This window comes from Coregonus lavaretus (assembly GCF_964263955.1).
Source record: "Coregonus lavaretus genome assembly, chromosome: 31".
Classification (NCBI taxonomy): Eukaryota; Metazoa; Chordata; class Actinopteri; order Salmoniformes; family Salmonidae; genus Coregonus; species Coregonus lavaretus.
Window position 1 is genome coordinate 36757018 of NC_140018.1, and position 11997 is coordinate 36769014.

General features: G+C 43.8%; 1 protein-coding gene across 1 annotated transcript in view; it reads right to left on the reverse strand.

The window, feature by feature from the left end:
- The window catches only part of LOC311106876 (prolyl endopeptidase-like), a 41522-nt gene extending 29988 nt beyond the window's left edge, over positions 1-11534 (reverse strand). The window contains exons 1-7 of the mRNA XM_084149264.1: positions 11365-11534; positions 10788-10862; positions 10294-10427; positions 8815-8945; positions 6450-6659; positions 5095-5216; positions 4662-4767 (exon numbers count right to left, since the gene is read on the reverse strand). Coding sequence (XP_084005390.1) covers positions 4662-4767; positions 5095-5216; positions 6450-6659; positions 8815-8945; positions 10294-10427; positions 10788-10862; positions 11365-11502 — 916 coding nt within the window. The 5' untranslated portion in view covers positions 11503-11534. The remainder of the gene's footprint in view (positions 1-4661; positions 4768-5094; positions 5217-6449; positions 6660-8814; positions 8946-10293; positions 10428-10787; positions 10863-11364) is intronic.
- Positions 11535-11997: the final 463 nt, after the last annotated feature.

Genomic DNA, 11997 nt, shown 5'->3' on the forward strand with positions numbered 1-11997 from the left:
GAACATTACATTATCTGGCAACAGCTCTAGTGGACATTCCTGCAGTCAACATGCCAATTGCACACTCCCTCAAAACTTGACACATCTGTGGCATTGTGGTATTTTAGAGTGGCTTTTTGTACCCAGCACAAGGTGCACCTGTGTAATTACCATTCTGTTTACTCAGATTCTTGATATGCCACACCTGTCAGGTGGATGGGTTATTTTGGCAAAAGAGAAATGCTCAGTAACAGGGAAATCCATAGGTTATGGCCTAACGAATGTATTTAAATTGACTGATTAATTAATACAAACTGTAACTAAGTAAAATCAATGAAATTGTTGCATGTAGCATTTATATTTGTGTTCAGTGCATTCGGAAAGTATTCAGACTCCTTGACTTTTCCCACATTTTGTGGAATTGATAAAATATATATATATATTTTTTTACATCAATCTAACACAATACCCCATAATGACAAAGCAAAAACAGGTTTTTAGAAATTTTTGCAAATGTATTAAAAATTAAAACGGAAATATCTAATTTACACAAGGATTCAGACCCTTTACTCAGTACTTTGTTGAAGCACCTTTGGCAGCGTTTATAGCCTCGACTCTTCTTGAATATGACGCTACAAGCTTGACACCTGTATTTAGGGAGTTTCTCCCATTCTTTGCAGATCCTCTCAAGCTCTGTCAGGTTGGATGGGGAGCATCGCTGCACAGCCATTTTCAGGTCTCTCCAGCGATGTTCGATCGGGTTCAAGGACATTGAGACTTGTTCCGAAGACACTCCATTTCTAAAAACCTGTTTTCACTTTGTCATTATGGGGTATTGTGTGTAGATTGAGGAGTCTGTAACGTAACAAAATGTGGAAAAAGTCAGAATACACTGTACTTTCAGCGTTTAGTTTGCATTGTTGTAAGACAGCTGTGTGTACGGCTGCATTCACATAGGGTAATTCACCTATTACAAACAGCCTATCTTGTAGCATATATTCATTGCCAAAACAGCCTTGCTTTAGTGTGTGAGGCGCTGTCCATTGTGCTGATACAGCGCAGATTGGCTGCAGATTTTGCGCCAACCTGTCACTTCAAAAGCACTCAATGGCCTCGGAGTCTCTTTGTTTATTGTGGTATAGCGGCATATAAGAATAATTCAATATAATCCCAATGCAAGAATTTTGCCCCCTCACCAATTTAAAACTGCCCTCTTAGTCACTTTAGGCCTATCCTGGCGCCGGGTCTGTCTGCTTGGCTTGTGACCCTGGACAACACCCTGTCGTTCTCCGCTAACATCAAAGCGGTGACCCGATCCTGCAGGATCATGCTCTACAACATTTGCAGAGTACGACCCTACCTTACACAGAAAGCGGCACAGGTCCTAATCCAGGCACTTGTCATCTCCAGTCTGGATTACTGCAACTCGCTGTTGGCTGGGCTCCCTGCCTGTGCCATTAAACCCCTACAAGTTATCCAGAACGCTGCAGCCCGTCTGGTGTTCAACCTCCCAAGTTCTCTCATGTTACCCCGCTCCTCCGCACACTCCACTGGCTTCCAATTGAGGCTTGCATCTACTACAAGACCATGGTGCTTGCCTACGGAGCTGTGAGGGGAACGGCACCTCCTTACCTTCAGGCTCTGATCAGACCCTACACCCAAACGAGGGCACTACGTTCATCCACCTCTGGCCTGCTAGCTCCCCTATCTCTACGGAAGCACAGTTCCCGCTCAGCCCAGTCAAAGCTATTCCCAATGGTGGAACAAGCTCCCCCACGACGCCAGGACAGCGGAGTCACTGACCACCTTCCGGAGACACTTGAAACCCTACCTATTTAAGGAATACCTGGAATTGTATCAAGTAATCCTTCTTCCCCCACAATTTTTTTTTTTTTTAAAGTGGTTGTCCCACTGGCTATCATAAGTTGAAGGCACCAATTTGTAAGTCGCTCTGGATAAGAGCAACTGCTAAATGATGTAAATGTAAATGTTAAGTAATATCGACCAAATAAGCTATTTCTAGCCTCTTTGCATCAAATATGTATGCTGCTGAGACAAGTTAATTAAAAAATACTTCAAACAACAACGCCCAAAAAAGTGTTCTCACCCGCACTTTCAAACAAAGTCTGGTGCCCTGATCATACCCTTATGTTAAAAACAGACAAGGAATACGTTGTGAAATATTTTAGTTGATTGATATTGTCTTGTTATGTAAGGATGAGTGTTTCGCTATATCCTCCACAACCTTCTAAAGAAGAAGCATTCTTCTGAACAGTGTAATGTGTTTTAATTTGATTTCAGATGGCTGTCTATCCTGTCTTTCCATTCATAATCTAAAGCTAAATTGCAGGTTTTGCAGAATATATTGTTGTCTGCAAAGAGTCCCAGTGGGGTATTGACACGCTCTTTTTTTCAAGCGATAGTGATTGAATTTAAAATATTTTCTCTTTGGATTCATAGTCTCTCCACTTTAACTGTCCTAATTGCCCCATTTACAGTGGGGAAAAAAAAAGTATTTAGTCAGCCACCAATTGTGCAAGTTCTCCCACGTAAAAAGATGAGAGAGGCCTGTACTTTTCATCATAGGTACACGTCAACTATGACAGACAAATTGAGGAGAAAAAAAATCCAGAAAATCACATTGTAAGATATTTTATGAATTTATTTGCAACTTATGGTGGAAAATAAGTATTTGGTCACCTACAAACAAGCAAGATTTCTGGCTCTCACAGACCTGTAACTTCTTCTTTAAGAGGCTCCTCTGTCCTCCACTCATTACCTGTATTAATGGCACCTGTTTGAACTTGTTATCAGTATAAAAGACACCTGTCCACAACCTCAAACAGTCACACTCCAAACTCCACTATGGCCAAGACCAAAGAGCTGTCAAAGGACACCAGAAACAAAATTGTAGACCTGCCCCTGGCTGGGAAGACTGAATCTGCAATAGGTAAGCAGCTTGGTTTGAAGAAATCAACTGTGGGAGCAATTATTAGGAAATGGAAGACATACAAGACCACTGATAATCTCCCTCGATCTGGGGCTCCACGCAAGATCTCACCCCGTGGGGTCAAAATGATCACAAGAACGGTGAGCAAAAATCCCAGAACCACACGGGGGACCTAGTGAATGACCTGCAGAGAGCTGGGACCAAAGTAACAAAGCCTACCATCAGTAACACACTACGCCGCCAGTGACTCAAATCCTGCAGTGCCAGACGTGTCCCCCTGCTTAAGCCAGTACATGTCCAGGCCCGTCTGAAGTTTGCTAGAGTGCATTTGGATGATCCAGAAGAGGATTGGGAGAATGTCATATGGTCAGATGAAACCAAAATATAACTTTTTGGTAAAAACTCAACTCGTCGTGTTTGGAGGACAAAGAATGCTGAGTTGCATCCAAAGAACACCATACCTACTGTGAAGCATGGGGGTGGAAACATCATGCTTTGGGGCTGTTTTTCTGCAAAGGGACCAGGACGACTGATCCGTGTAAAGGAAAGAATGAATGGGGCCATGTATCGTGAGATTTTGAGTGAAAACCTCCTTCCATCAGCAAGGGCATTGAAGATTAAACGTGGCTGGGTCTTTCAGCATGACAATGATCCCAAACACACCGCCCGGGCAACGAAGGAGTGGCTTCGTAAGAAGCATTTCAAGGTCCTGGAGTGGCCTAGCCAGTCTCCAGATCTCAACCCCATAGAAAATCTTTGGAGGGAGTTGAAAGTCCGTGTTGCCCAGCGACAGCCCCAAAACATCACTGCTCTAGAGGAGATCTGCATGGAGGAATGGGCCAAAATACCAGCAACAGTGTGTGAAAACCTTGTGAAGACTTACAGAAAACGTTTGACCTGTGTCATTGCCAACAAAGGGTATATAATAAAGTATTGAGAAACTTTTGTTATTGACCAAATACTTATTTTCCACCATAATTTGCAAATAAATTCATAAAAAATCCTACAATGTGATTTTCTGGAAAAAATTCTCAGTTTGTCTGTCATAGTTGACGTGTACCTATGATGAAAATTACAGGCCTCTCTCATCTTTCTAAGTGGGAGAACTTGCACAATTGGTGGCTGACTAAATACTATTTTCCCCCACTGTATATAACCTCCGATGATCAAGGATTGAGTCTTTTGGAGAGGATCAGCTTGAGCAAAGCGAGGTGTAGAATCACTGCTCTACAAATAGTATTCCCTGCCAAATAATAGGTTTTGTGCAATTAAGATTCGTATGCTATGCCTCCCCTGGTTTAGGTGTTCCCCCCCACTAAACATTCATGTAAAAGTACACATTTAATGATTGGAGACAGCTTGTGTCAATTAAAGAGCATTTCCTAGGATTTCCTGCCTGCAGCAAACCCAATGGATAACGCTGGAAATAACAGTCAAAGAAACCCCCCACAAAGTCATTAAATGTCAATTTTCACCTAATTTCTACCAGCATGTCAAATGCAGTCACTTTAATACCCTATCCAACTTGTACAAATTACCTCGACTAACCTGTACCCCCGCACATTGGCTCGGTACCGCCTGTATATAGCCTCGTTATTGTTATTTTACTGTGAAATGTTTTATTTTATTTTTTACTTGATTTCAGGAAGCTACAGCAGAACCAGTGACCTTTCATCGTTTTGGGCGAGGGGTACCTGTTATTACAATAATTGATTATGAATGTTAGGGGTACCTGTGATGCCCTGAGGAGTGGTTTGGAGGTCGCAGTACCACAGCCGGTTGACCGGGTCACAGCCCTCCCTGATGGACAGCAGCACGTAGCGCCCGTCATCGGACACCTGGAGAGAGCGACACTGGTCAAGCACTCTGACCACAACACTCTGCCGCTAACCCTAACCCAAATAAAGTATCAGAGAAATTGTTACATAGCAAAACTGTCTCTCCTCGTGAGTGTAGAGGGGAACAGGATTGGTGTGGATGCTAAGTGAACAGAAAATATTACTTACATTAAAGATTACGACATTACTACTCAAATAATGTTATTTCTGCTTGAGTGCCTATTTAAGCTTAGAACCATGGCTGTGTTAAAACAGTTTGCTAGATATAGCAAGTCAAGCACCCACCTGTCTGTTGGGGAGCGTTTAGTAATAGTGACTCCATCCTACCTCGACACCGCTCATCCACTTGGGGTGGTCGGAGAACTCCGCACACAGGCAGTCCTGGGACTGGGGGGTCCCCAACACGTGAAAGTAGAGCTTCTGGTGCAGGTTGGTGGACGTCTCAGTGCCTAGAGGATGAGGAGAGAGAGACAGAGGTGTTAATGTACCCCTTGTGGCGATGTGAAGAACCTAACATATTATACTGAACAAAAAAAAAAAAAAACATGCAACAATTTCCAATTTTACTGAGTTACAGTTCATGTAAGGAAATCAGTCAATTGAAATAAATAAATTAGGCCCTAATCACGACTGGGAATACAGATATGCATCTGTTGTTCACAGATAAAAAAATTAAATACATTTTAAGGTAGGGGCATGGATCAGAAAACCAGTTAATATCTGGTGTAACCACCATTTACTTCATGCAGCGTGACATCTCCTTCGCAAAGAGTTGATCAGGCTGTTGATTGTGGCCTGTGGAATGTTGTCCCACTCCTCTTCAATGGCTGTGCAAAGTTGCTGGATATTGGCTGGAACTGAAACACGCTGTCGTACACTTCGATCCAGAGCAAAACATGCTCAATGGGTGACATGTCTGCGGAGTATGCAGCCAAAGGAAAAACTGGGACATTTTCAGCTTCCAGGAATTGTGTACAGAGCCTTGCGACATGGGCTGTGCATTATTACATTTACATTTTAGTCATTATCATGCTGAAACATGAGGTGATGGCGGCGGATGAATGGCACGACAATGAGCCTCAGGATCTCGTGCATTCAAATTGCCATCGATAAAATGCAACTGTGTTCGTTGTCAGTAGCTTATGCCTGCCCATACCATAACCCCACCGCCACCATGGGGTACTCTGTTCACAACTTTAACATCAGCAAACCGCTCGCCCACACAACGCCATACACGTGGTCTGCGATTGTGACGTCGGTTGGACGTACTGCCAAACTCATTAAAATGACGTTGGAGGCGGTTTATGGTAGAGAAATTAAGATTACATTCTCTGGCAACAGCTCTGGTGGACATTCCTGCAGTCAGCATGCCAGTTGCATGCTCCCACATTTTAGAGTGGCCCTTTATTGTTCCCAGCACAAGGTACACCTGTGTAATGATCATGCTGTTTAATCAGCTTCTTGATATGCCACGCCTGTCAGGTGGATGGATTACCTTGGCAAAGGATAAATGCTCACTAACAGGGACGTAAACAAATGTGCACAAAATTTGAGATAAGCTTTTTGAGAGTATGGAACATTTCTGGGATCTTTTATTTCAGCTCATGAAACATGGGACCCACACTTTACATGTTGCGTTTATATTTTTGTTCAGTGTGTATCTACGTATCAAGGATGCTCACCGTCGCTCTTGCCCTCCTGCTTAGGGTAGGAGTTGTAGAAGAGGCCCTTGCCATCGTGGGTCCAGGACATGCAGCTGAACTTAACCCTCTCTAGTTTGTCCTTGAGGGCCACGGCCCCCTCCACCCGCAGGAAGCGCATCTCCACCCAGTCCGAGCCGCTGGCGCTGGTGCCATACGCCAGGTATTCGCCGTCCTCCGAGAACGCATAGCCTGAGGAGATCGACAGAACTTGATTTAAAACAAGGAAGTTATTGAAAACACTTCTATAGTGAAGACATAAGGAGACAGCGGAGAGCAGGGGCAAATGAGTTAGCCTATGCCAGGATTCCCCGACTGGTGGTCCGCGGCCCGAATTTTGCCCAAAGGTGATTTTATTTGGACCCGCAAGTTTACTGAACAAAACAAAACTCAGCAAAAAAAGAAACGTCCTCTCACTGTCAACTGCATATATTTTCAGCAAACTTAACATGTGTAAATATTTGTATGAACATAAAATTCAACAGACATAAACTGAACAAGTTCCACAGACACGTGACTAACATAAATTGAATAATGTGTCCCTGAACAAAGGGGGGGGGGGGTCAAAATCAAAAGTCAATTTCTGGTGTGGCCACCAGCTGCATTAAGTACTGCAGTTCATCTCCTCCTCATGGACGGCACCAGATTTGCCAGTTCTTGCTGTGAGATGTTACCCCACTCTTCCACCAAGGTACCTGCAAGTTCCCAGACATTTCTGGGGGGGTATGGCCCTAGCCCTCACCCTTCGATCCAACAGGTCCCAGACGTGCTCAATGGGATTGAGATCCGGGCTCGTCGCTGGCCATGGCAGAACACGGACATTCCTTTCTTGCAGGAAATCACGCACAGAACGAACAGTATGGCTGGTGGCATTGTCATGCTGGAGGGTCATGTCAGGATGAGCCTGCAGGAAGGGTACCACATGAGGGAGGAGGATGTCTTCCCTGTAATGCACAGCGTTGAGATTGCCTGCAATGACAACAAGCTTAGTCCGATGATGCTGTGACACACCGCCCCAGACCATGATGGACCCTCCACCTCCAAATCGATCCCGGTCCAGAGTACAGGCCTCGGTGTAACGCTCATTCCTTCGACGATAAACGCGAATACAACCATCACCCCTGGTGAGACAAAACTGCGACTCGTCAGTGAAGAGCACTTTTTGCCAGTCCTGTCTGGTCCAGCGACGGTGGGCTTGTGCCCATAGGCGACGTTGTTGCCGGTGATGTCTGGTGAGGACCTGCCTTACAACAGGCCTACAAGCCCTCAGTCCAGCCTCTCTCAGCCTATTGCGGACAGTCTGGCCACTGATGGAGGGATTGTGCGTTCCTGGTGTAAATGTAAAAATGTCAAATGGAGTAACTCGGGCAGTTGTTGTTGCCATCCTGTACCTGTCTGCAATGACAGGTTGTTCGGCGGTGATGTTCGGCGGTACCGATCCTGTGCAGATTAAATAAATGTTTTTCCTCACCAATCTACACACAATACCCCATAATGACGAAGTGAAAACAGGTTTAGACATTTTTGCTAATGTATTAAAAATAAAAAACAGAAATACCTTACCAGGTGCATCCTGTTTCCATTAATTATCCTTGACATGTTTCTACAACTTGATTGAAGTCCACCTGTGGTATATTCAACTGATTGGACATGATTTGGAGCTCTTCAGTACGGGCCATTCTACTGCCAATGTTTGTCTATGGAGATTGCATGGCGGTGTGCTCGATTTTATACACCTGTCAGCAATGGGTGTGGTTGAAATAGCCGTGTGTCACCATTGGCCTCACGGTGAAATCCCTGAGCAGTTTCCTTCCTCTCTACAACCGAGTTAGGCAGGACGCCTGTATCTTTGTAGTGACTGGGTGTATTGATACACCATCCAAAGTGTAATTAATAATTTCACCATGCTCAAAGGGATATTCAATGTCTGTTTTTCGTTTAATTTTTTTTACACATCTACCAATCGGTGCCCTTCTTTGTGAGGCATTGGAGAACATCCCTGGTCTTTGTGGTTGAATCTCTGTTTGAAATTCACTGCTCAACTTTCAAAAAACATAATTCCACTTTGACATTATGGGGTATTGTGTGTAGGCCAGTGACAAATCTCAAATGAATCCATTTTAAATTCAGGCTGTAGCACAACAAAATGTGGAAAAAGTCAAGGGGTGTGAATACTTTCTGAAGGCACTGTATATACACATCATATAGCCTTGCATGCCCGGCTAGACTACATAGTGTAATGTCAGCGCCACGCATTGATTGTTAATAGAGAGAACATATAATGAAGACAATGGCCATCTGTATAGTATTGTCAATAATATTGTTTGAACACATTTCAGTCCCCCACCTTGTAAAGCGACAGTCCCGTCCTCAGAGAAAGTGTTTGGGTCCAGAAAGACTGTGGGCTCTGCCTCCAGGCTCTCCTGAACATACATCACACTCTGGTTCTGGAGACCTGTGTTGTAGAAGTGGAAATACCTGCAGAGGGGAACAAGAATGTGAGCCTGACACCAATGGAACTGCACTATCCAGTATTCCAAGAGACAAGTCCCCCTGAACCTCTTAAGGCGTTTTCACACAGTTTTGAGCTACAGTCCGAATCAGAGTTCGACTATTTGTTACTTTGTATTATTTATATTTAGTTCAGTTGGCTTCACATCGCCAAAATGTCAAACTAACAAAAATTCCGAAACAAAACCACATGTCCATGCAAGTCAAATGTATGCACACATGACTAAGTCGCTTTGGATAAAAGCATCTGCTAAATGGCATATTATATTATTATTATTATATTTTGTTTCTTGGGCAAAATTGATCAAGTTAAATCCATTCATGATTATCAATTACTTTCGCTTTGATCTTCCAACAACATGCGGGAGGAAACAGCGCAATAGACGCTCTAACTGCGACGTGAATAGGCTATAGTCAATAGCCTATATCCCCGGTATAGCCCCCATCTCCCCTAATCTGCATAGGATGCGCTGCTGCTTTCAGAATGTTTCAGAGATCTCACGTTATGATGCTGTGCGCATTTCATCAAATGTTCGCAGTCAAACAACCAATAATGATGCGCGACTCTGGTTATTTCTCTGTTTGGTCCGGACTGCATTCTCACCTGCAGCGAACCGCACCACGGTACGAATTGAATCGGACCGAGACTACCCTTTGTGAGCGAATCACGGTGCATTGTTTAGTGCGCTCCCGAGTGCAGTGTTCACACCAGTCCAATCGAAGCAAAATAAGGGGGTAAACGCACCAGAGTTCGGAAAAGACGCACCAAACCAATTTGGTGTGAAAGCCCCCTCACAAGGAACCAAACGGGGAGGGCCTACTTGGGGTGTATTCATCATTTTTCTTAACGGAAAACATTTAGAAGCAGATTTGATTGTTTGCTTCTGTTGGGTTTCTACTGAATAAACCTCTGGAGTTGTCCAATAAGAAATCCTCATTTTCCTGTTGCAGAATGTAAAAAAAAAAATGTGTTACATGCCCTAATGAACATGACCAGCTGCACTAGGGTTGGAATGGCTGCTGTGGCTTCTGCTACCTAGCATGAGGACGAAAATGACAGTTTTCCGGAAAACTAGCAGACGTTCAATCTTCTCAGTGTAGCAGTTGGGATAATGGGAAAATGCGGAGCACAATACATTTCTCATCCCTGGATTGAGGGACATTTTCCGAGCCACATCTCGCGCTGGCTCTGCAGTTCCTTAATTTACAAAGGAAGGCTGTCTGACCCTAGTGCAGCTGTAAGGAAGCGGGTCGGATCTGCTGGCTAACCTTGACCCAACCCCAGCCCTTCTCTCTCTCGCTCTCTCTCTCTCACCTACTCCCCCTCTTGAAGGGGCAGCTGTATTTGGGGTAGTCATAGAGCTCCGTCATGCGCTCCTTGAACAGCTCCCGCACCTCACAGCGCTCCAGGTAGGGCAGTGTCAGCTGGTTCTGAGCATTGACAAAAGCCTGGGAAGAAACAAGCCATATCAACATCACTGCAATGACCACTAATTCACAGAAGGTGGTGCTGGTTGCAACCTTATCTACTGTGTCAGTAGCCTATGTCAATACTGTTTGGACATTTTAGTTGGTGACTCAAATGTAATTTCAGTCTTTGTCCTTGATTGTGGGGGGGTGTTGGCAGTGGCACAAAATCTACAGTGACCAACTCAGCTAACTTTATTATCCCTTGATAAAAGTAATAATATACAAATTAATGAGAATTATCAGAATTTCTGTCACCAAGTTGACACCGACTAAGGACTCCCTGACCTAAACCAGCTGATAAAACAACCAGTGGTGAATGAATGGCAGATGGGCGTTTACCTGCGTCTTCTCGCTGTCTGGGTCCTCCAGCCAACTGTACGGGTCTGGAATCTTATTGCCATGGTAGTCATCCACCTGTAAGAAATAACAACCAGGTGAAATCCAGAATGTGCGGCAGCTGTCAGCCAACAACTTTGATCATTCATCATTTGCTGCTGGATGTTATGTGATAACATGACAGAGCTAAGGTTAGCTTGCTAGCTAGCCTATGCAAAAGCTTTGCTAGCAGCTAGCTAACATGAAACAAAGCCAACAAAAGGCGAACGAAGCCTAGCTAACTGGCTCATTCATTTGAGGTTTGGTTATCCATGCCGGTAACATTATGCTACAAGCTAACAGTTAGCTAGCTAGCGTTCATTTGTTAGCTTGCGAACTCGGTTCATAGCTAGCTAGCTAGCTAGCTAGCTAGCAATGTGCATGTGTTCAAATGCCAACTTATTTTAGTAGCCTCAAGCTATCCAACTAAACAAAGACGACTAGCTAGTTAGCAAGTACCGGTACATCATGGCAAGCTAGCAAGTGGCTAGCTCCTCCCCATTCACTTGAAAGCGGCATGACTAGCTAGCCTCTTACTTACAACTGCCTCGTCACGGTAAGCATTTGGATACTGGAAAGACATTTTAGAAGTGACTGTTCTTGAAATCCGTAATAAGGAAAGTTGTGTCGAATACTTAAATAATTGTTTGGATATGACTTTCTGGATTCGACCAAACATCAACTTCGTCTTTTTCTTCTTCTTCTTAAAATGTCTTCTTCTTCGATTAGGTTTAACGGCGGTTGGCATCCAATTTGTTGCATTACCGCCACCTACTAGACTGGAGTACAACTCCCTTATATTTTGCTTGAAAAATAAAAGAAGAAAGAAATAACCTACCATCTAACACTACACTCACAAATTTCAAAATAAAATAATAATACTATAACAAAATAATAATAATAATTTCCACATTTATTCTTAAAAAACTAAACAAAAGTCAATGTACTCCTTCACTTAGTCAAATGTACTCAGCTCTGGGGCCTAAAAGGGGGAAGCATCTTCAGACATTATTCCCTGCAATGTTTCAGCTGTGAAATCCTGGAGATCCAAGAACCTTTTAGCCACTTACACGATGATTTCCAGTTTCTTCGATTTTGTGTTAGTTTGTCCTGTACAATTAATCACCTGCACAATAAACATAACAAAATCTCTCTCTCCACTGACTGACATCCA